The 25,900-nt window shown below is 42.3% G+C and overlaps 1 protein-coding gene across 1 annotated transcript in view; it reads left to right on the top strand.

Moving 5' to 3' along the window:
• Positions 1 to 25,900, top strand: part of LOC149864807 (histone deacetylase 9-like) — a 181,533-nt gene that overhangs the window by 122,888 nt on the left and 32,745 nt on the right. Inside the window, exon 8 of the mRNA XM_090046830.1 lies at positions 6,102 to 6,235. Within this exon, the coding sequence (XP_089902956.1) occupies positions 6,102 to 6,235 (134 nt within the window). The remainder of the gene's footprint in view (positions 1 to 6,101; positions 6,236 to 25,900) is intronic.

The raw sequence follows: 25,900 nt of genomic DNA, 5'->3' as shown, positions 1-25,900 counted from the left end.
GCTCCCCGCTTACCACCGCCATGTTCCCGCTGCCACCAGCGTCGCCATTTCCTCCCAGCCACCGGGGGCACACATAGTTCATGCCTTATGACAAGAATATGTACCTGTCAAGAACCTTTGCTCTAAGGTTCAAGGTGCAAGAGGTAGTGTGAATCATTAGTAACCATCACCATCAGCAATCCCTCACAGCTGAGGATGATTATCTTCCATGATTGCCTTCTCTGTGGGTCCAAAGATGGCCCACAAGGTCAATCCTGGATTGACAAGTTCTATTGCAATTCAGGCACGTGTTTCCAAGTTGGGTGGGTGGGTCTGGATTCTTGATTCAGTCCACAATATGCTGTTTCTATTGCTCCTGCTTTTCCATCTTCTGTTATCATTGGGAGGTTTCAAAGTACTGAGATCATTGCATCAGATTCAGTCCATTTGGGGTGGTCCTGGGTGAGAATCTTCCAGAAGTTGATGTTGCATTTTTTTCAAGTTGGCCTTGAAGATGTCTTTGAAGTATTTTCTCTGCCTTCTTGAGCCTTGACTGAGCTGGGAGAATAAAACTTGCTTTGGGAGTCTGGAGTCAGACATCTGGATGATGTGGCTGGCCCAGTGAAGTTAATGTTGGATGATCATCACCTCAATAATCATGGTGTTTGCTTATGAGAGGATGCTAACATTAGTGCATCTGTCTTGCCACTGGATTCAAAGGATCTTCTGCAGGCAACGTTGATGGCATGGGTAACTGGTGGGGGGACACCAGCAGACATGACTGTGGGGGGTCCCCCAGTAGCCAGCCAACTGGGGGGGCGGGTGGTCACCCAGGAGTCAGCTGGCAACCGGAGGCAGGGATGTGCTCCCCAGCAGCCAGCCGGTGACTGTATGTAGAGTCAATTACCAGGCAGAGTGACCGCTGTCAGGAGGGGCACCAGAGCACTCTCGGGGGCTGGGGGGTGGCATCTATGTATATTCATAGACTTCATAGACATTAGGGCTGGAAGGGACCCTGGAGGATCATCAAGTCCAGCCCCCTGCCCCAGGGGCAGGAAGTCAGCTAGGGTCAAAGGATCCCAGCAAGATAAACGTCCAAGTGTTTCTTGAGAGAGTCCAGAGTAGGTGCTTGCACCACCTCTGGAAAGAGTCTATTCCAGGCCTTGGGGGCTTGGACAGTAAAGAAGTTTTTCCTAATGTCCAGCCTAAAATGGAGGAGTTTGTGACTGTTGGACCTTGTCATCCCTTGGGGTGCTTCCCAGATCCTGATGCACAGCCCTTATATACTTATAGGTGGCTACCAGGTCACCTCTGAGCCTGTACCTTTCCAGGCTGAAAAGTCCCATGTCTCGCAGTCTCTCTTCATAAGGCCGGTTCTCTTGCACTCTGATTATGCATGTGGCTCTCCTATGGACCCTCTCAAGCTTCTCCACATCTTTCTTGAATTCAGTAGAAAGAAGAGCATGTCACTAAGGAAGTGTCAAAAGAATTGCGTCAATGTGTAGGAACAAAATAAAAAAAGGGTCAATGCATGGGGCAAAATCGGGAAAGCAAAGGCAAAATATAAGTTACAACCTGCAAAAGATGTTAAAGGTAACTGAAGGGATTCTAGAATTACGGTATGTTAGGTGGAAAAGAAATATCAGGAAAACTAGGTTCTCAACTCAATGAGGAAGGTGGTCTGGTAACAGAAGACACCAGGAAAGAAGGTTTGGTCAACACTTATTTGCTTTAGTCTTCAAAAAATTAAACGCAACCTGCAACTAGATGCCTCACAGAATTATTGTTAAGAAAAGAGTTGGGGAGAGGCAGATCATGATGAGTAAAAAAGCATCAGAGAACTTTTGAATCATTTGAATGCATTTAAGTCAGCAGAGCCTGATGGAGTTCCTCCCAGCATTCTGAAGGAACTAGCTGGAAAAATCTTAGAAGCCATGTCATAATTTTGGCAAAGTCATGGGTAATAGGCAAGGTTGCAGATGACTGTAGAATGATTTATATAGTGCCCACTTAATAAGGAAACAGTGGCAGTTAAGAGGGGACAGGCAGGAATAATCTAATATTAAAAGACTATCATAAAAACATGGAGAGAAGATTTGAGGGAACATGAGAAGAGGCAACAAGTTTAAACTGAATTAATCAAAATTAGGTTAAATATCAAGACACGCTTCCTAAGGACGATGAACAAGATGTCTTTTGGGACGTGGTGGAACCTCATTCACTGGAGGGTTAGAGACTGGTTACATATTTATCAGAGGTAATTTAGGAACAGTGAATTCTGAATCCATATGGAAGGTTCGACAAGATGACTCCAAATGTCCTTTTCAGTCCTCGATTGTGTGATTTGTATAGGTTCCATACAAATACATGTAAGTAAGTAAATCTAGATATAATATGTAATTCTGGGTGCATCTACACAAGACACTACTGCTCAGTCATTACTGCGTGTTTATTTAGTACTTGTATTAGCAAGTATTAAATAAATTCAGTAACTGTGCAGTAGCATTGGTGAACGTCTTTTAAATGATGCTACAGCTCAGTAGCCTAATAATACTGCACAATAGTGTATTAGCACTGTCTGTGCTGTGACATGCTACTGCTCAGCATCTTATGTAGGTGTACCCTTTGAGTAGTAGAACTAAACATATTAAATTGCAAATTGTAAAAATATTGGTGGTTTACATTTTCACAATTTTTTACAATATATTTATGTATATATTATATAAAAAGAGTGTGTATATATACACATGTATGTTGAATGTGTGTATGGGTTTCAAAGAATGAAACCAGCATTTTCCAGTTTTTGCAATCAGGATATTCAACCTACATATGATTTGGTCTTCCTTAATGCTTACAGCTTGTGAGATTTGTAGGTACAATTTTACATCCACAAGCTTTTTGTCTGGAGAGAAGGTTTTGGCAAAATTTAAGAAAATTAGGGAGTAAAATTTTCAAAACTATTCAGCAGTACCTTAACTCTGTTCCCACTGAAGTAAAAGGAAGCTTTACCTTTGTCTTCAAGATGCTTGTAGTTTGCCTTTGTGAAGTGATTTTACCCCACCATAGGTTTCCATTACTAGATTTGTGAAGAAAGCAGGTACCTCAACATATAAATTACTAAAATTGTGCCTGAAAATAATAACTGGCAAAAAACCATGCTCACAGTTTCCTGGCACATAAAATGAGGCTAATTTAAAAAAAATTGGCAACTTCTGTTTAAGTATTACTAAATTTACTGAGACAGCATATTTGAGAAATACCACCGTATATTTAACCTTTTCTTGCTTACTATTTATCTACTTGAAACAATAATTTTTTAAGATCTATAGAGAGAGATTTCTAAAAAGCTACATCCACTTTGTTGTACCCGCAGTCATGAATGTGAATAATTGTGGGCACAGTTGAGGCTGTGGACTGCACCCACTAATTCAGGTACTTTAGATGTCTAAGTGGCTTGACTTGTGCTGTCAGTTAGTTGAACCCACTGAATTACAGACTCAAAAAGGGATACCCATTTAAGGCTGGGCTGAAAACCAATCCCCTAGCGTTATTCACACAACTTTCCATTTTAAGCATATAGCCGAACCTTTTCTCTTCATATAAAATTCTTTCATAGTAATAAATCTTACACACTGCAGGAAAAGCAGATCCTTTTAGAGTATGGCAAAGCCAAACTGAAATGATTTTTTGAAGCCACCATTACAATTGGCACCACTGTCAGCAGTCTCAGCAAAGGACCAAGAATTGAATCTGCTGCTAGTTTTGAGGGTTCACGTGAGTCAGAAGGTTCAGGATTATAAATGCTTGTCTCACTCCTTTCTTGCCCCGTAACAACCCAATGTTAGTTGCTGGGGAATTTGGAGACAACCACAGTCTCACTGTACAAAAAGAGGTGACTGGGTCTTTTCACAGTGCTTGTTACTATTTTCTTTTTGTTTTTCTTAATTATTTGGCATGAACTACAGCCCATACTAAAACCATTACTTGACCGGGATTCCTTTTTTTCCATTTTGTTACTTTACACTCCAGGGGATTTCCTTTAGGAAGCTAATATCTTTCTAAGGTTGCTATAATGGCACAGGATCCGAGTCTCTTTGTTAAGAATTTCCATAACTCATTCAGTCATGGCAGCATTGGTATGGTTGGCTAAAGCAATTTCCTCCCCCTTCAGCAAGTCACATTTACTTTCTCTGAGTAGCTGTACTGAAGAAAAGTCCCCCTTTTCTCTGCACATCTTTTTCCATCCTCTTGGTTTTGTTTGGCAGCACATTAACCAGAAATTGGGTTGGGAAAGGTATATATTGTATGGCTAATTGTATGAACATCTCCTAAGAAGCCAATACCAAATATTATAACACTGATATTTGTAATAGTATTAGGAGAGCAAGCAACAAATTAACCTTGTAAAGATGTCCATCAGAAACACTGTGAGCAAACTGCTACAAGACGAGAAAGCTATTGGGAGAAACATAGAGTTTATTGCCACATCTACCCCAGAAAATTATGGTGTGACTGCGGTGACTCTTGTGGTCATATAATGTTTTCAAAATGTGCAAGGGTATTGAATTCAGTAGAACTTTTCCCTCCTAAAAAAGCTGAATAAAGTGAGGGATAATAGTGCTGTTGGACTCCTCACAAAGCTTAAGGGAGAGTTGTATGCTATGTGGATGTTGGGAGCCCGTGAACTAGTCATTCTTCATTTGCTTTTAAAGGCTGTATGTACAACTCACAATACTGCTGCTGGCACTGTCATGAAATCAGTCTGAAGATCACATGTGTAACATGCAGACAGAAATAAATCCTGTAGGTAAAAGAAAATAGAAATTGGCAAAAGATCAAAGTTTATCCTCCTTCCTTCACTTTTATTATCCTGGCTAAATCTGGTCCTTTGATTTTTTTTTTTTTTTTTTTTTTTTTTCCATGAGGATTGGTTGAGTTTAAATAAAGGACTTAAGATTTTATTTGTTTTTCAACCTGTATGTAATTTGAACCACAGTGTAGTGGGTTGGGTACAGTTGAAACTCATTTTCTTACAGAGCTACTGTAGGATATGAAATAATTTAAAGAATGAACATGTCACCTCAAGAACTTTGGGATCAACCTTGTGATGGCTGGCTAAGATGAATGTTGTAGAACAAGTCACAAGTAGGATTTTGTGAACAGGAATACGTGGAATAATTAAAGCTTATTTTCTTAATTAAATAATATGTACATGCTTAGCTTTCAATCAGATTATAATAAACAGGACTACGCATTTGAAAATTACCCGCTTTTTCCAGAAAATTTGATAAAGTAAAAAAAATTGAAAGAATTTAACTTGACTTTAATTGCAGATTAAATTTAACATTGGTATCCCCTTAGTCATTACTATCAGACAGCAGATAAATTAGCTCCACCAGTGAACTCTGATTGTGTTACAGGAATACTTAAGTATGCAGGTCAGGACTGAGGAACAGTGGAAAGCCTCTTAGAAGTCTTGAGCAACTTAGACCTGCAATAACTTTGGTTACAGCAATTACTGTTAGCACCAGCTTTTAATAAACATTAAAATGAAATCAGAAATGTGCAAAATGGGTTGTTGTTGCTTACTTTTTTCCACTGCAGTAGTGCACTAGGATTGGGATAGTGCACTAGCATTGCCCTCCAAGCCATTGTACAAATGCATAGGAAGAAACAGCTGCTGCCCCAAAGATTTTACAGTCTAACTGGAGAAATTAAAAATAAATATATACTTGGAATTTTTTTAATGTTTCATATAACTTGTGGAACTGACCCTGCAACCCTTAATCAAGGCTTATGTAAAGTGGATGGAGTGATAATTGTTAATTGGCAGCAAAAGGAGTATGGGAACCATCAACGTCATAGTTCAACTAATCTCTTGCTAGTAGGGATTAGAATGAGGAGTAAATTACCCCATATCTTCCCAGTAGTGAGTTTTATACACCTTCCTCTGAAGCATCTGGTTTTTGCCAGTATCAGGAATAGGATATTGGCCTAAATATATCTTGTCCTTCTATGTGATATCCTGGGGTTTCCTGCTTTCTAATACAACAGATGTGAAACATGCTTTGACTTCTCTCTGTTCTACTTTAATAATTTGCACTACTCTATTTGAATATTAGGTTTTGGTCACCTAACAAAGCAGTTGCTGAAGCTAGCGGATGGTCGTGTGGTGCTGGCACTGGAGGGAGGACACGACCTTACTGCCATCTGCGATTCATCTGAAGCCTGTATAAACGCCCTTTTAGGAAATGAGGTAAAAGACAAATCAGAGAGCTAAGAGGAAAGTGCTGCTTTTTGTTCTGAAAGCTCTGCTCTTTGTTTTCTTTTCATACACAATGACAGTGAAAGGTTTTCCTGTCTGTATAAATAAAAATGCCAATTGTATGCATCTTAGCAATGAGCAAAACTCAAACAGAGCCTATTTTGGTTTGGACAAGTATTCCAAAATCAGATGATGATTATATGAGCCTCTGGGGTCTGCAGAATAATCCTGAGGAAGGGCTCAATACCTAGCTGTTCCCTCAATGACAGGGATATCAGTGCCTTGATATCAGTGGAAGTTAGTTGTGCTGATTATCTCTTGGGATCTGATCTTTCTGCCAGTTATCACAGAAAAACAAGCTTTCTCAAATTATTGGTTAATTTGTTGGACTGTAAATAGTTTAAGTACATTTGGCTGCAATATTTCGACATTGAAGTCTTCATACAAACATTCCGTCTAGAAGGGTTTTTTTGGGGGTGGGGCGTTAGATCAGTGTGAAAATGCCCCTCCCCATCTAACTCAATAATTATATAAGTGTCAAGAGCCTGATCTAAGGTAAGTTGGGTTGGGGGAAGGGTAGGTGGGATGGGAGGGTGGTTAGTGGAGGGGCTTGGAGGAATCAGAGGACTAGTAGGGTCTGTGGTGGGGGGCTGGGGAGATTGGGCAGATTCATGGGGTTTGAAGAGGGGTTGAGAGGTTGGGGGGCTAGCAGGGTATGTGGAGGAAATTGGAGAGAAGCAGTGGGGTGGTGGGATCTGAAGGGCTCTAGAATTCTTCCCAACCCTCCTGCCCCACCCCCCCCAATGCTGCCAAACTGCCCCAGATCCCATCAAGTGCTCCCAGGACTGGTTTTACCAGCATTCACTGGTACCAGGAGCCTGATTGATGTTAAGGTCAGGGAAGTAGTGGGAAGATTGGCAGGGTTGGCAGCTTCACAGGAGTGTTTGGCAGGATGCGGGGGTAATGGCTCCATGGCAGGGTGTTGGCGGGATTAGGGGGCTCTCCTCCAGGCCCCCCTGACCATCTCTGTACCCCCAAATGAACAAAGTCCCTCAAGGGAACCAATGCTGCAAATCCCACCTGCCCCTCCCCTTATCCCTTCCCTGATTTACTTTCATCAGCTTGTGGCACTAGCAAATGCCAGTAACAATGGTGCCAGGAGGGGCTTGTGGGACTGGGGGTTTGGTAGGCTCAGGGGGCACTGATTGATCTGTAGGAAGCAGGGAGGTTTCACGTTTCAGTGTGGGGGGAGGGGCTGGGGGCCTAAAAATAGCCTGGTGCCAGGAGGTAGGAAAAATGCAGCCCCAGGACTAGGGGCAGTGGCTGAGCTTTCCCAGCCCTGGGGCTGCACTCTGAACATGTACAGAAGTTTAGTTAGATTGGTCTAGCTGTACCTGATCTATCTTAGTGTACCTCCAAGATACAGTTAAATTAGATTGGGTTTGCCATTTTTTTTAACATTCTAACTTTCCTGGAACTTCTGTACAGTTTGTACTTATATCAATCTAACTAGAGACCTAAATATAAGGTCTGCATGTGGATGAACTAAGTTAGATTGGTGGCCATTTTTACATGCTCTAACCTCCCCTTAACCTCCCTGAATGTCTGTATGTTCCCTGAATGTCTGTTTCAACCTCCACCGGGAACCAGGGAATCAAGAGACACTTGAAATTTACGGCTAGCAATGTATCTAAGCTTTCTAAATGGTTTGGTTTAGGTTTGGTTTAAATTATGGATTAAGGTTCAAGTTGGTTCCTCCAAAAGTCAGCAAACAATATATATTATTAGAAAGCAACTGTAGTGGCATATGGTTTTTGGGTAATTACATGCTGGGGAAGTAGGCTCGTGACAACATAATATTTGTGTATATGTAACCCGGGCAGTACTCCAAGAGGTACCCCCTCTCCAACTGAAGGGATCAAAGCAGGTGCACAAGCACTGTGGGAGGTGTAGGGACTCTCTTCCCCCTATAGAGCAGAACCAGATCACCAATGGGGACTTAACCATATACCTTTTAATACTGGGAACATAACAGGCATAAATCAGAGGGTATAGTGGACACTAAATGCCCCAAGGGGGCAAGATTCAACAAAGGTTAGACACTTACAATCATTGACAAAACAGGGTTAACAAAATATAAAACAAACAGCAGAACAAACAATATGGGTTGGTGAAATATAAAAAAGCGCTATAGGGCCTTGGTACCTGGAGGGGGAGAAAGGCGGGGAAAACACAATGCAAGAAGACTTGCTTCTTGTTATCGCATTCACCCCAAGTCACCTCAGCTGAGACTTGAACACAGACCACCTATGTGGGAGGCAGGAACACTGCTGCACAGCCACCACTGCTGCCACTGCTCCAGCCTGCTGGAGGTCTTGACCTTCCCGGAGCCCCGGCCTCACATCAAGCTGCCTGGCCCCTGATTGGAAGAGCTGGAAGCAGAGCTGGGAACCTCTCAGGTGGCTGCTCAGATCCTGGTTGGAGTGGGGGAGCCTCTCCTTACGGATCATGGAGCCCAGTGGGGAGCCTGTCCTGCCAGCCGCACACCATGCTGCTGCGGGTCCCCCTGCTGCCTGCAGGTCCTGCTCTTTCAGGCTTTTTTGGGGAACTGCTCCTGCCCCGCTGGCTCCGCTCTGTGAAGCTCCTTCCTTGTTGTCCCTCACTGGTCTCTCCCCTGAGTCAGCCCACGCTGCCCTTTTTATCCCCCTCCTGGTGACTCAAGGGGCCAGTCGGGACACGGGGGGAGAGTCTCTGGAGCCTGATTGGTGCGGAAAGCGAATCCCAAGTCCTCCAATCATCTTTTACCCCTTCAAAACCCCTGGGCTAGGTCACTGCCAGGTAGCCTGTCACATGTACTATTCTTTTTTTGAAATAAAGTATTTTTTACTTGTTAAAAATGTCTCTACAAGCCATTGTTAAATCTCTATTTTGTCAATATATGATCCCTCACTTGGGAGTGAGAAAGGGTAAAGCAACTAAAGGTACATACAAAAAGCACCTACATACTTTACCTTAAATAGTAAATCAGTCAGAGGTTTTTATAACATGATGTGAAATCTTGTTGAGATTATACTCACTAGAAGTTGAGACTTTCAGTAGATCCAGTAAAATCATAGAATCATAGAAAATTAAGGTTGAAAATCAGGAGGTAATCTAGTCCAAAAGCAGAACCATCCGCAACTAGATCATCCCAGCCAAAGCTTTATAGCCAATTTTTGAAAACCTCCAAGGATGGAGCTTCCACCACCTCTCTGGGTAACTTGTTTTACTACCCTCTCAGTGAGAAAATTCTTCCTAATATCTAACCTAAACTTCCCTTACTGCAACTTGAGACCATTGCTCCTTGTTCTGTCATCTAGCAGCACTAAGCACTACTTTTCAGGTAGTTGAAGGCTGCTATTAAGTCCCCTCCCAGTCTCCTCTCCTCCAGACTAAATAAGCACAGTTCCCCCCAGTCTTTCCTCAGAAGTAATGTCCCCCAGCCCCCTCACCATTTTTGTCACCCTCTGCTGGTCTGTCTCCAATTTGTCCACATCCTTTCTGTAGTAGGGGGCCCAAAATTGAACAAAGTACTCCAGATGTGGCCTCACTAGTGATAAATAGAGGGTAATAATCACTTCCCTTGACTTGTTGGCAACACTACAATGTAGCCCAGTATGCCATTAGCCATCTTGGCAACAAGAGCACACTGCTGGCTCATATTTAGCTTATTGTCCGCTGTGACCCCCAGGTCCTTTTCTTCAGCGCTGTTGCCCAGCTGGTTACCCCCAGCCTGTACTGGTGCATGGGATTGTTCCGTCCTAAGTGCAGGACTTTGCACTTGTCCTTGTTGAAGCACATGAGATTTCTTTTGGCCCAATCCTCCAATTTGTCCAAGTCACTCTGAATCCTAGCCCTACATTCCAGTGTATCTACCACTTCTTCCAGCTTCGTGTAATCTGTAAACTTGCTGAGGGCATGCTCTATGCCATCTTCCAGGTCATTGATGAAGACACTAAACAAAACGGGCACCAGGACTGACCTTTGTGGCACTCCACTTGATACTGGCTACCAACTAGACGTTAAGCCATTGATTACTACTCTCTGAGCCCAATGCTCCAGCCAATTTTCTGTCCACCTTACAGTCCACTCATCCAGCCCATTAGCTTGCCTGGGAGAATGTTGTGGGAGACCGTATCAAAAGCCTTGCTAAAATGAAGGTACACCACATCAACAGAGCCAGTCACTTTGTCTTAGAAGGCAATCAAGTTGGCCAGGCATGACTTGTCCTTGCTGAATCCATGGTGACTGTTCCTAATCACCTTTTTTCTCTTCCAAGTGCTTAGAAATGGATTCCTTAAGGATCTTCTCCCTGATTTTTGCAGGGACTGAGGTGACACTGACTGGTCTGTAGTTCCCTGGATCCTCCTTTTTCCCTTTCTTAAATATGGGCACTATGTTTGCCCTTGTCCAATCATCCGGGACCTCTCCTGAGCACTATATGTTTTCAATGCTGATGGCCAACAGATCTGCAATCACATCAGCCAACTCCCTCAGCACCCTCAGGTGCATCCCATCTGACCCCATGGACTTTTACACTTCCAGCTTTTCTAAGTAGTCCCTAGCCTGTTCTTTCATCATTGAGGGCTGCTCACCTTCTCCCCAAACTGTATTGCCCAGTGGAGTAGTCTGGGAGCTGACCTTGCCTCCTGACAAGTGAAGATTGAGGCAAAAAAGGCAGTGAGCACTTCAGCCTTTTCTTCATTCTCGTTACAAGTTTGCCTCCCCCATTCAATAAGGGACCCACACTTTCCCTGATCCTCCTATTGCTACCAATATATGTGTAGAAACCCTTCTTGTTGCCCTTCACATCGCTTGCTAGCTGCAACTCCAATTGTGCTTTGGCCTTCCTGACTTCATCCCGGGATGCCCAAGCAGTGCTCTTACATTCTTCCCTAGTTATTTGTCCAAGTTTCCGCTTCTTTTGAGCTTCCTTTTTGTGATATTGTTTGCTAAGCCAAGCTAGTCTTCTGCTATACTTGCTAGCCTTCCTGTGCATCAGGATGGTTTGTTCTACACTTTCAGTAAGGCCTCTTTAAATTACAGCCAGATCTCCTGGACTCCTCTCCCCCTCAGACTGGCTTCCCAATGTACTGATTAGTGTACAGTCCCATACTGTTTAACACAACACATGATGCTTATTAGTTCAATATGAAGTGCTATATTTTATAGTAGAAATTGCATATATTCTCCAGGACCACCTACAAAGAACTTTAAAAAATTATAACTTGTTTTTGTTTGTTTCTTTATGATTCATTAAGTAGGCCTAGAAAAGTTGTGTGTTTTTTCCTGCTTATTTTATACATTAAGCTTTCTGAAATTAATGGGAAGAGCTTGAGGGTCTTGGAGAAATGAATTGGGAGCTCCCAAATCTGAGTTACAGGTGTCAGGGCGAGGGACCCATAACAAAGTATTTTTCTTCCAAGCTTTGGAAACTGGAGTTAAACAGAAGTTAACAAAAACAATGCTAAACTGTCTGTCTAAAATCCTTTCTCCTTTTCTATAACTTGGTTTTCAATTTCATGTTTCTGGTGCAGTGTTACTTTCATCAGTTCTTCAGTTGCCATAGATACTTCCAAAGTGGAAAAGTTCAAAACATCCATTCTAGGAAAAGGAGTCTCACAGCTTCTTAAGAATAGGAAATAAAGGTGAAACAGCTGACTTCATTTGGCCAACACTACACAGTTCCTCAGTATTTGCCCCCTCACAAGCACATGGGAGAGTTTAATATATTAAGGGAGCATTTAGGTGGACAGATGACTAACCCTCCTTCCATATGTGCACACACAGACAACCTTGTGTAGAAGTTGGTATGATGTCTTAGGGTGTGTCTCTTTTCCCTATCCCATTACAGTCTGGCAAAAAAGTGTTTCCTCTGGTCTGACCTCCTATACAACCTATAAAAGTTTGCAAAAGGACTGAGAATCCAGCATATCCATTTGAGGTATGTTTAACACTTCTTAGGTGCCAAAAGATGGATTGAGAAATCTAATTTCAGGCACCTCTCTTTTGGAAATCTTAAGCCTAAAATTTTAGCACCCTTCCTAATCAGGTAATCAGCTTGGTCTCATATTTGCCCTCCCCCTGAATGCAGCATGCTCCCAGAGGCTGGTGGGGGGCATGGTGAGCTCCCGCAGGCAGTGGCAACACTGTTGGTGGCAGGAGTGTGGTGGTGGTGAACGGTGAGCTCCCATGGGCAGCCACGGTGCTGTTGGCAGCCACGGCGGAGGGGAGAGGGCAGGTGAGTGCTGACCAGTGGTCGGCAACACCCCGCAGACACCAATGGCAGTGTCAACAGTGGCTGGGGGCAATTAGGGACTGCCTGCAGATGCCACTGGTGGCGTCGGTAGTGAGGGGGTGTGTTGAGCAGTGACTGCTCACAGATGCCATCAGCGGTGCCTTTTTTGCACGGGTGCACCGCCAAGATCAGGGGCTACATGTGCACCCGTGTGCACCCCTCTACGTAATGGCCCTCCCTGTTACCCTTCTGTCATAAACTTTTTGTAAAGAGTTGCCCTTTCCCATGGTGATAGTGATGATGATATATCCTTTAACTTTTCCTTTTGCACAATTACTAGCAAGTGCCGTGTCCTCACTGTAAAGCTTTGCTTAGTTCTGGTTCAAACGTGTGTAAGCGTGGCCTCAGCAGGGCTGGAGGGGCTGTGGGGGGGGCGGGGAGTAAGAGACACCAGCAGGGCCAGGGGACTGCTGGGGTGGGGAGTGAGGGCTGGTGAGGAGTGAGGAGCTCCAGCAGGGCTGGAGGGGCTGTGCCTTGGGAATGAGGAGCCTGGACCTGCATCCTGTCAGCTAAGGGGCAGGGGGAGCTCTGATTTTCCATGATAAAAAACCCAAAATCAAATACCAAAATTTATAGTTATTTAGAATTTATTTTATTGTAGTGATTGAGGAACTGGTAGACTTCCAAATTGCTTTGTGTTTAATTGATACCTACATATATCGTTGTGTTTCATTTTAATCATGGATTATGGGGTTTTTATCAGAGAATTTGTGATTTTTCATTATAGAAGTTGCAATTTTTTCTATCAGAGAAAACCAGGTTCCCCAATTATCACATAAATCTGTTGAGCCCTTGGATAATTAGGTAGTTGGAAAATACCGGTAATAAGATGAGTTAGGTGATTAAATGGGTCCACATGTATGTTTTCACTGATATTTATGTTTGTCCCCAAAAATATGCCTGTATGGGTGAAGGTAACACCATGCTGAAATAAATTGAACTGGCTCTGTCTCCCAAACTAAAAGTAGTGTAGCCATATTAGTGAAGTACTGCATGACTGCTAATAAGCCTTGCTACCTTTTGCAGTACAGGCATACTCTACTGGTCATACTCAAGTAGACGAAATCACATGAGCCACCCTCCCTATCCACGTCTTACCTTGCAAATTGCTGTACCTCAAACTTTCTGTTTTGTGTGCAGAGAGCCATTCTAGTAATAAGTCTGCAAATCACTTGTCCTTTTTCTTTGCTTGGTTCAAATAATGGGCAGTGGAGATGGGAAGAATGGCACAGAATTCAGGAATAAGAAATTGTCATGTTGCTGCTAGCAGACTTCTGGTGCTTGCAGCCTGTTGGGCACAGGGGAGTTCTGAAACTCAGTATGGGAGGGACAGGTCCTGAAGTCCAACAGAGATTCAGAGTTTGGGTTGGACTTCCTTCAGAGGTTAAGCTTATTGGTTTTCCAGGTAGGTGGCTGGCAAAAAATCACATGTAAAACAAGGCTTTTCAGTCATGGAAGATGAAGGTATTTATAAGTGCATAGGCATTATAAATGTAAAAATCTAGGACTCGGTTCAGAGAGGAAATCTTTTATTAGACCAACCGAAAAACTGATCTGATGAAAGGTATCATCTCTTACCCAAGAGTTCTAGATTTTTCCATTTTTTGTCTCAGACCAATATGGTTGCCAAATACATCCTAGGCATTATAATTCACTAAAAAGAACGTGTTATTTAAATATTTTACCTAATAAATATTCTTATTTGTACTTGCATTGTTATTTATAATATAAGCACATGTTTGTTATCAGAGTATTGAATCTGGCCAGGAATATGCAAGAAGCAGACAGACATTTCCTCTGAACTAAAGCTGAAGCATATTAATGCTGAGAGAGATCATACACATTGACTGCCAATTCTGGAGAAGGAAGACTTCAGTGGCAAGGTCATCACCAGCACTGCAGGAAGTTATTGTCTACTTATAGAGAAACTATGACTAACGGCTGCTGCTGAAGAGAACAGCACAGGTTCATTGACTTTGAGGGGTCTGTGCCAATCTATACCAGTTGAAAATCTGGCCCATAGAATACACACTGCCTTATTTCATCAGAATATTCCCAGACTTGCAATTCTAGCTACAAATATGCTTCAGTCAAGGACAGAAAAAAATTGGTTCCTTTGAGTTACCAATTATAGTAATTTGAAGATGCATTCTTCCCTGAATGCAATTCCTAACAGGTGATTGATTAATAGGATAATTAGAACTTATTATCTGGCACTTCACTTTAACAAATAATGGTATACAGCGCAATCTTAGTATCAAAACATTGGTAAGACCAACTTTTTAGCTTCTAAACACTGCACATGCAATTGAACTCAAATTAGAAAGGTCAGGAAAGGCCTTTGTAAGGTACTCTGCAGTTTGTCAGATGTATTTATTCATGTGCTGAGGATTAGAATTCATAAACATTATGCAGGGGTTTTTTTAATACTTTTTCTTTTCCTTTGTTGTTCTTGGCCAGGCCCTGTCAATATGGCAATTCACTATTTTGTGCGCCCTATTATCAGCAGAGTAATATATAACAAAAAGAATAACTGTAAAACTAGCAGTACTAACTTCCAATTTTTATGGAGAGGCAGTCAGATATGTAGATGTAACAACAGGCATATAAACTCAAAATGCTTGCTTTAACTAATTTTCTCTGAATTCCTACCAGAAAAACATGTTGACACCTAAAGTAGACAAAACCAAAAAATGCTTTTGATTATGTATGGCCTGAATGAAAGGGATCTGTTTAGTTAGATGCCTTTTAACTTTTCCTTTAATGAATACTAGTGGGGTCAGCAGGAAAAGAATATGCTACCAAATTAGACTTCTTAAATTATTTGAGCATGGCAGAGGAAATTCCCGTATGTGATTGTTGATTTTGAAGACTAACCAAAAACTCCGTTTAAGACAGTCTCTTTTTCTTGGAAGAGCTCAGCATTTAAATGAGTTATCAGACTGATCAACATGTGAAGAATACTTTTGAGCTTCTCTACATAAGTGTCATGAACATTGATATGAAAATTGCACAGGAACATAAATGGAATCATACAAAATAAAGCCAGTGGCTTTCCTACATGAATACATTTAAATGAGAAATTAGGTCATTTTTAACGCAATAAATCAAGCAAAAATATAATAATAATTTATAAATGTTTCTATAGTCTGAAAATGTATTGAGAGGTTAGTTTTCACTTTCATATATTGTGCACAAAGAAGAAAACTCCACTCTTTTTTTAAGGAAAAAAATGCTGAACTACATGTAAAGCTGATTAGAAGCACCCTAGGTTGCCCTGTGGGAAAGAATCTTCTCAAGGGGTGAGAAGAGATTAAGCAGTTGGATTCCCCTAAAATCCAAAATGAAAACACTGAAATCCCTCTGGCAGGTAAAGAAAGATGAGGTTAAGTTGCTGTAAAATGTTCTAGAGGTCTTCTAATAGTGGTTTTAGAACACATTCATTATAGAGGCACCTGTCAAAACAAAAAGAAATGATGGTTTCAGTTAATTAGGGAAAAGAAATTACATTTAATCCAGGAAGCTGTTGAGATGGTGAGCCATGTAGCACTGAAAATTCTGCTCCCTTGCTTATAGTGGAAAACGCTTTTTCCTCTTTGCTTCTTTTACTCACTTTAACTTATTCTATTTTTTATTATCAATTAGTTGTATTACTTTAGGAGTTAGTTTAATATGGGGAGATCTGTCTTGGGGGTAATATGTGGGAGACTCATAGATTCATAGGTGTTAGGGTCGGAAGGGACCTCAGTAGCTCATTGAGTTTGACCCCTTGTCCAGGGCAGGAAAGAGTGCTGGGGTCAGATGACCCCAGGTAGGTGCTTGTCCAGTCTTCTCTTGAAGTCCCCCAAGGCAGGGGAGAGCACCACCTCTCTTGGAAGCCCGTTTCAAATTCTGGCAACCCTAACCATGAAGAAGTTCTAATGTCCAACCTAAATCTGCTCTCCATCAATTTGTGGCCATTGTTCCTAGTTACTCCAGGGGGTGCCCTGGTATAAAGAGCATCTTCTATTCCCTGCTGCCCTCCCCTGATGAATTTATAGGCAGCCACAAGATGACCTCTCAGACTTCTCTTGGAAAAGAGAGGATAAGTTGGGAAGATACGTTTCTCTTTCTAGCTCTGATGCCCAGAAAATGTACTAGGTATTTGGAATCTCCACAAAGGCGGCAATAGGCCATCTTTTTCCTAGGCCAAAGGGGAAATGTGACCATGGCTTTTACTCCTTTATGTGGGGTAGAATAACCTTGCTGAAGTACACAATTGCCAGTCTATCAGTACAGTGTTAGATTTAGTAACATTCTTCCTAACACTATTTTCAAAGAGCTGCTATATCAGTTAATCAGAGATTCCTCGAGGAGCTAAACTTGACCGTGTTGTGTCTGTAATCCCCTATTTTCTTTGCAGCACAGTTGCACTGACTTTGTGGAAGGGCAGGAATTTCCTTTTGCATATAGTAATCTTTTGGGTCGGGGCTTTCTTCCCTCCACTACACTTCCCTTCCCCTGTTCCCTTTGTAAGTGGCCATTCATAAATTCTCAGTGGCTCATATAAGGTGAACAAATCTACCATTCTGGCCCATGTACCTTGTTCCCAAGAAGTATCACTTTATGGTTTAGGCAAGTATCTGTGAGCCCCATAATTTGTAGCAAGGGTTCATAACAAGTGCTTACTAGTAGCAGATGAGGACATACTGCCCTCTTGCACAGAGAGAGCAGTAAAGTGCAGTCCTCAGGGCATTCGACACAGCAGGATCTCTGCAACAGAAGACACACCAGGATGTGTGTTCTCTCCAACTGTGCTGGTCAGTGCTGGCTTTAGCCCTAAGTAGGGAAACAGGAAATGGCTACACTTACCATTTTCTAGTAAATATTCTTCTGCCTTGAATTTCAGTTTTGAAGGCTAATTTGTCAAAAACCAAGCACATCTAAAAAACCATACCAGACTGTTGTAAAGTGTGAAATATGTACTCCTTTCTTGCAATTTTCTAAGCTTGGGTTTGGGTGGATGTGGTCATTTCAATGGAAAATGAGTGCTCTGCAGCTTTCATTCAGTTGATGAAAAGCTGGTATTTCCCCCTTCTGTGTGGAATTTGGTGCGACTTTGGGGATGTCTGCCAGTTATGCAAAAAAGTCTGCCAAGAAAGTATGGGCTACATTAAAAAGTGGTGATTTTACCAGCACAGGTAAGTGCTTCTCTCTCCAAAATGGAAATATTCCCTAAATATTCGCATAAGTGAAAATGGTCTGAGATCAAATTTAAATTACACAGTATGCTTGGTCATAAATCACTACCTTATTTTCTAACATTTACCAAAAAACTAGTAACTAGTGCAGCTAACATTTGGGTTCAGATTACATAGGTCAGATATAGACATTACACTTTTACCAGTATAAGTAATCAAAAACCAGTTTACACAAACCAGTCTATTCTGTAACAAAACAGAGGTTAAGCATACAAAACCGGTTTATACCTATAAAGAACAGATGTTCGGTAGGGCTGTGTCAAGCTTCCATCGCCGATTCGATTTGGCGGAGATTCGGCTCGATTTTGGTGACTGAATCTCTGAATCCGAATTGAATCAAGAGACCCTTTAATCTCTCCTAATTGAATTGGAACCCTCCTAATCAATTCAGAGAGACTTGATGATTTGGATGCAGACATAGCTTTAAATGTTTTTTCTATATACCTCAAGGTGAATGCTGAGATGGTGAGGAGGATGGAGCATTCCATGAAAGTGTGGGGGGTTCCCCAGCACACTCGGTGGTGGACACAGAAGTGGACCAGAAGTGCATGGGGCTTCTCTCCCTGCCCCCCGGCTAGGCAACTAGTGCCTCCTGAGACTGGGACCCAGGGTCCTCCCACAGCTGATTGCTGAGCTGGGGAGGTGTGTTGGGGAGGCCCGCGCACTCAGCAGCAGACCCTGGAAGTGGACTGGAAGTACTTCCAGGTCCACCACTGAGCATATGCCCCCCTGCCCTCATGCTCTTGTGGGACACCTCATCTGCCAGACCATCTCAGCATTCACAAGCTGCACCTGGAACCTTGAGGTATCTAGAAAAAAACATTTAAAGCTGTGTCTATGGATGAATTACTGATTTTACAAATCAACATCAAATCTTCAGATTTAGATTCTGCTGAATCAAATCGGGACAGTGATGTGAATCAACTAATCGAATCACTGTCCCCCAAATCAGGCCAAATTCAATTCTGAATTGAATACAGCCTGCTTCGCACACCCCTAATGTTTGGCACACATAGACTGGTTTAAAAATGGCAGAACCCCATTTAAGATTTGTCTTCTGCACCCCCCCACCCACCAAAGGGTGAATGTGTGTTCTGTTTGTTAACAATCTAAACTATTTTGCTTACAGAAAAACACGCAAATTGAATCAATTCTGATGCAGGCTTTTTGAATGTCTGTACATATCCCTGATGTTTTATATCAACTTTTGCTCACATACATCTGAGAGTAGGGGCCAGAAATAGAAAGTTAGCTGTGGAAGGAAACTAGTGATGCAAAGTATGTACCACAGGTGGGGGTGATGATAGCACAGTCCCCAAAATGGGCAGTCCTAGTCAGGAAGTGGTTTGGCTAAGCAAACTGAGGATGTGCTGATTCAAAATTTACTTATTTCTAGAAGATTTTCAAAGACACATATAGAAACTCAACCCAGTTCTATTGCATCTATTAAATACATAAGTGGATTTAGGTTCTCAAATATGATTCTATTCCACTCTGCTTAAGTTTCTAAAAAAACATTAATGCAGAAGATGGGTGAATCCTCTTCCTTCTTACTATTTTTTGTGGCTTACTCTTTAGGGTAAGATGATGTTATGTTACAAAAGTAGATGTGTGGATTTTGAGGACTTTAGCATGGTGGAATAGAATTGCACTTATGTGTCTGAATCCATTTAGACACTGAACATATGGAAATAAATCTGGCCCTTAGTCTCTATGTTCTGTTGATTTGCAATGGATGTTGGGTGCCTAACCAACACTGCACTTGAAAATCTACTCTCTAATGAAAATGATTTATTTATATAATATAAAGTAGTTAAGGATCACTGAAAAAAGTCCATCCACAGGTATGGACCTAATATAGGAAAAGATTTAGAAAATTCCTTAAATTCAGAATGGGAAGGCTTATAAATGACATCTGTCTTAAACTGAGATGATGCTTTACAGTGATTTTCCGGGACTAATGCAGCACTGAGAATGAATGCAGCTATCAAGACAAAAGGTATTCATTTACATCCTGTACAGCTGGGCTTAGAATTAGGGGTCTACCCAACTCAAGGAGGCAGGTGACTGATTAAGTGGGCAGATCACAGGGCCAGCCACCATTTTGTCATATTTATCGTGGCAGCCCTCTGATTGCCTAAGGGGCCCAGTGGCTCCACCCCCACCACTGATTGGTGGACAGGGGTGGGGCTGCACAACAGGAAGGCCTTTCAGGCAATCAGCAGTGAGAGGTAGAGGTGGCAACTATCTAGCCTGCTCCCCTTTTTGCCAGCATCCCTCTCCCTCCTTCTGCCCTGGACCACAGAGACCATGAGGCTCCCACTGGGTATTTTTAGTAATTTTTTTTTCTCCGTGGATTTTGTGGACATTGCCTGATTTTGTGATATTAGCAAAAGCTGTGAAATCATGATTCTAATACCTGAAAGCTGGTTCAAACAAAAGAAGGTATCTGGAGAAAAAAAACTGGAAGGGAGAGGATCTCAAATGAATTCTTGAGCATCTTGGAAGCAAAAAGATAGTGGGGAATGACAGCCAGGCTATTAGAATTTTTGTATGGGCAGACAATCTCTATGTTTGTAAGGAGACAAGTTTCAAATTTGTTTATGCAAATATTTTACTCTATTTACTCCATTTTACTATGCTACTCTGTGTATGTTCTGCTAACATACCTAACATTGGTAAGGTCACTGTGGGGTAGATTTTCAAAAGTCCAAAATTATGCCCATTAGAATGCTTATAAAAGTTTGTATTGCTGAGGAGCTGTGCAGTGGCAAGGATAGCTCTTCTGACCTCTTCTCTGCCTCTAGGGATGTAAATATGTTTATTATATCTCTTGACAACTGCTCATTGGGGTTGAAGGCAGATCTACTACATTGACTTACTATTCTGACAGTCTCAGGCTTGGCTCTTGTATGTCTTCCCAGGTAGGTAAAAACCTTCTCTTCTTATACATATAGAAAGTTGGCATGCCAAATTGTGCCCCTGGGAAATTTCCTCTTCAGTAAGTCTGTAAAGTCCCCATAGCCCATAGAAGCAATTTGAGGTATACAGATTAATCCCAAGTGATCCTTAGTATCTCTGGACCTTCTCTTTTGTTCTAGCTGAACATTTGCTTTCCTTCTGAAGTCATGTAAAAGGTTTTTGCATTGGCAGGCTGCCTTTAATCAGACTCAGCAGAATCAATGAAGCTAATCTCTACTCCTTAAAACATGGCAGGAGACAATGAAATGAGTCTAGCCTGCTTACCCAGTACCTTTGCATTGAAGATGACTTGTGCCATTGGCCAAGTATTTGTAAGTGTCGTGGCTGATGTAGGCAGGAAAAGTTCTTTGGGTAGATGTGATATCTTTTATTAGATCAACTGAGTAGTTGGAAAAAGGTTCCTAGCAAGCTTTTGGACACAGTTATCCTTCAGGCGTAGGGAGTCTGTGCTGGTCTGAGACTCCAAGGAATTAGAGAAGCTAAAAGTGAGAATGGATGTCAGTGAGAATGTAAGTAAGTAGAAATTAGAAAGACAAAAGGTAAGGCCCTAAAGGAGGGGCTGGGGGTAGAAGGCAGGGGAAAGAAAAGGGAGACATTACAGTGACAGAATACGAGGTGTAAAATAGGTTGTCTGTGAAAAAGGGAATTGTAGGAGATTAGGAAAATAGGAATGAGAGAAGCTAAAAGTGTGCCAGGATGTCAGTGAAAATATAAACAGGTAGAAATTAGAAAAACAAAAGGTAAAGCAGGGAAGGGAGGGGGAATAAAGCAGGGAAGGGGAAAGGCCAAAGGAAAACATACAGAGGCAATAGTACAAGGTGAAAAAGAGATATCAATAGAATGGAAATATAAGAAAATCACGAAGACAAAGGGCAGAGATTCCCTATGCCTGAAGAAGGGTGACTGTGCCTGAAAGCTTGCAAAGAACTTTTTCCAACTACTCAATTGGTCTAATAAAAGATATCACATCTACCCAAAGAACCTTTCTTGTCTGTGTCCTTGAATTCTATGCAATCTATGAATCCTTAGACCAACATGGTTACAACCATAAACCCAGTAACATGGCTGATATTTTTTTTTAAATTTAGTGATAGGAGCAGGATGGATCTGTGGCAGCCCGACTATCTTGTAACCATTTTTTTTTCATTGAAAATGATTTGTGGACACAAATTCGACTTCCTTCTTTTACTAGTATCAATGTAGGAGTGCAAATGATTTGAAAACCTATTTTTCTGTTTCTGATCCAAGAAATCTTGCAGCTTTGTTGTTTCTTTCTTGAATCATTCATCTATGAAAGAATCTTTTCTGAAAAGTATTTCCAATACTTTTTGCAAATTCTATCCTGTTCAGCTCTCGATCTAATAGAGTACATGATTTGAATGCCAAGAAGTGTAGGTGTGAAGGTGATGGCGCTATGTCTGTCAGACGCAGAGTAATTTCTTTTGTTCATTGTTGGATCTAACTCCTGATATTTTCCAGGGATACCCCTATGTCTCTGTAGCTGTATCCAGAAAGTGGATTACTGCCAATGGAAATTATTGTCCCTGATACAGAAGGCCCCCATTCCAAACACACGTAGAAATAGCTTCACTAATCCACTGGCTTTATTTTTACAGTGTTTTTGTAACAACAATGCATCTGGGTTGAACAGGGTGTACATTGTAATGAACTTACTTTTGGAGGCTGATGAAGTTACATTGATGTGGAACAGAATACAACATTCTGCCTTGCTACTGCAAACAATATGGAGACAGAGAACATCTAAGCAGTTGAAAGTGGGTTGGAATAGTTTACTGGGAGATTTTGAAGAAAAAAGACATTTAAAAATACTGAATATTATGGTCAGGTCAGCTACAGGTCTGTTACAAGGCTAATCAAATTATTGATTTTGAATAATACTTGTTATTAGTTTGGCCCTTTTGTGCTTAAATGACTTGCAGAACCTGTTCTAATTTCTGCAAATGTTTTTGTTATTCATAGGAAATTTAAGATTAACAGTTTTTAGCCTATGGGTTAATTGTGAATTCTCCCCTTGGGTACTGCTTAATTAAGACAGGTGATTGATCTCCTCGGTAATATGAAGACTCTTCCCCCCAGTCTAGCTTATTAGAAACAAGGCAGTGGGGATTTCCATTGAACAGGAGAATCCCAGAGTGGTGGGATCTCTGCATCAGTACTAACCTGTCTGGCATAATTTGTAGAAGTTATGGCATCTCCATCCCTGGAAATTTTCAAAAGCAAGTTATATGGATCACTTGCCTGAGATGGTTTAGACAGGGATGGTTTAGACTAGACTAGACAATGTCTCTATTCAAGGGCTTACAGATAACAAAATGAGATGGCACATGCAGTCCAGTAAAACAAAGTTGTAAATGGATCTGATTGTCTTTTATCATTCTGCCAGCTCCAATCTTAATAGTGGATTACTATGTCTTGAAGTGGCATACAAGGTCATAACAATCTAACATTAGAGACTTTCTTCCTTAGCTGGTAGAGATTAATATCAAACCACCATTTTTGGAAGTCCTACAGATTTGAAGAGCTTACATTATTTTAATATAAAAACAGGTGCTTGTTCTCCTAGAGGCAAAGAGACTCTTTCTCACATGACCCAAATGCATGTCTTCAAGAAGGTAAAAACAAGAAGCATGAGCAGCTCTATGAATCCCAGCTAGAGTACCAATAAATCCAAAAGCCTGATGATGGAATTTTATCATAAGTCCCCTATTTCACTGCTGAAGCATCCAGCAGAATGCCAGAAATTCTGGGATTTGAGGCAGAATTTACTCAGAGCAGCACCACTATATAATGATCCAATCTCCTTGTGGATGCAGTGACTATAGCTAATGTAATCAGTCATGGTAATTTGGCCAATTTAGCTGCTTTGATGTCTGCAAATATCTGTCATTAGTTTGATATTCCCTCTATTTTTTTTTCAGTACATATGTTTTATTCATATTTGCTTATAAATATTCAAAGAACCATTTGCTTATTTGTAATTAGTCATATAAATCTTATGATCTGATTGAGCTGACTTCAAAAGGAGGCTAGATAATCACCTAGTCGGTGTAGTTTGACCCCAGTACTCTTTCCTGCCATGGCAGGGGGTCGGACTTGATGATCTGCACAGGTCCCTTCTGACCCTACAAACTATGAAGCTATGTCAGTACTATGGCATGAAATGGATAGGCACAAATTTCAATTGATCTTTCCCCATAAATACACATAAAACTTTGGAATTTATTTGCCCTGAGGATTTGTGCCAGTAACATTTAATCACCTTAATACTTTTGAAGGTAAAAACAGATTAATTAATTGAAAAAAACCCCCAACAAATGAATTATGGATAGAAAATTACTTGCCATTTTTTGGTTAGTTCTAGTCATTATATACTGTTCAGTATATCAAGATAAACAGCTTAGTATCATGATGTATTATCATGATATGGATCCCAGCATTTAAGGTAGGATGTATTTATATCCTATGAATCTAAGGTGCTAATATTTCCCCCATTCCTGCAGTATCTGAGCATCTAACAGTATTTAGCGTAGTTATCCTCACAACATCTCTACGATATAATGAAATGTGATTAGTTCCAAGATTAGAGATGAAGTAACTAGGCACAGAAAAACTAAGGGCCAAAGAACCTTCCCCATGCAGGAAATGTCCACAACTTGATTAGATTGTACCCCTTGGATCTAACACAGTTCAAGCTCCCCTCAACAGGAGACAATCAAACTCTGCTTTGCCACAACCCAGGTAAGTTTTGCAAGCAATGTGCTGGGAGCACGGGGTGGGGAAGGAGGGGCTAGGTACTCATCCATCCCTGTTTTGTGAGAAAGGATTAGGTTATGTTATGGCTATGATTTCCAGGGGGAGGGATGCAGCTCCCTGCGGTCTGGATTTAGGGCTCTTAGCTCTGCTGGGGGTGTATTAAATCTCTTTTTGGGAATGTCTTGTTGATTTAGTCACTTCTGTGAAGGATTTTACGAATCCTGTTTGTCTTTTCTTAGGTGCCTGACTCTCCCTGTGCTTTCCCTGTGTTTTATAGGTAGTCTTGGCACTTAAGCTGGGGCTATGAATTCACTTAGGCCACAAGGTTTCTAGGGCTAGACATTCAAAAGCCCCAGCTTGAATTGATTCAGTCTTTGCGGGTAAGTCTAACCTGCAGAGAGAACTGGTTTGCAAGTGGATAGACGTTCGGCACATGCCTGCAGTGGCTCAGCCCTGAAGCCCAGGGGTGCTAGAGCAGCCATCCCTTCTGCAGGGAAGCTGATCTGAGGAGGGGGGCATGGCCAGGCCCTGGCAGGCCTGCCCCAGCAGCTCCCTGACAGCCTGGAGCAATCCTGGCACACAGGGCTGCCCAGCCCCAGAGGGAAACTCTTCCCGCTCCTTCCTCTCCCCCACCAGCAGAGCCCCGGGGATAGAAGCAGCCAGCACTGCACTGGGGGTGAGGAGTGCAGCCCTGATCAGCCTGCCTGGCTACTTCTATTCCCTGCACTCCACACTGTGAGCCTGCAGCTCCATACTCGCAGTGGGGAAGCCCCACATTGAACTCCACCTGGAAGTAGGGGCAGGGCTCCCTCTACTCCTGGCAGAGCATGGGGACTGCACAGCTGGGAGCAGGAGAGACAGCAGGCTCCAGTATGTGGCTTCCCCTGCTGCTATGGCTGGAGCTACAGGTGTGGGGAGCAGAGCCACAGTAATAAGGCAAGCTCTGCTCCCTCCCCCCATGCAGCACTGGCCAGAGCTGTGCCTGTGCCGGGCACGAGCACCCTAACATCTCCACCTGCTGCTGCTGTCAGGCAGTGGGGGGGGGCTGCATGCCATGTGGGGAGTGTGTGTGGGTCCCTAAACCCCCATCCCTACCCCGCACGCCCTGCCTAGCTGGGCTCCATGCTCCTGCTGCCCCTCTGGGGGAAGGAGGAGGAGGGGGAAGAGTTCCCCACAGCATGGAACAGAATTTCCACCTGCCCCCTGCTCCTGCTCTGGAGCCGGGCAGCATTGCATGGAGCCCCCACTCCCAGCTCCAGGGCAGCAGGGGAGGAAGGAGAGTAGGAGGAAGAGTCCCCATCCAGCACCTCACAGAGCCCCCCT

The sequence above is a fragment of the Crocodylus siamensis genome, chromosome 5, assembly GCF_052110815.1.
Source record: "Crocodylus siamensis isolate JL-2025a chromosome 5, ASM5211081v1, whole genome shotgun sequence".
In the NCBI taxonomy this organism is placed as follows: domain Eukaryota; kingdom Metazoa; phylum Chordata; order Crocodylia; family Crocodylidae; genus Crocodylus; species Crocodylus siamensis.
Note: the sequence above shows the minus strand (reverse complement) of the source record. Positions and strands in the feature narration are given on the sequence as shown.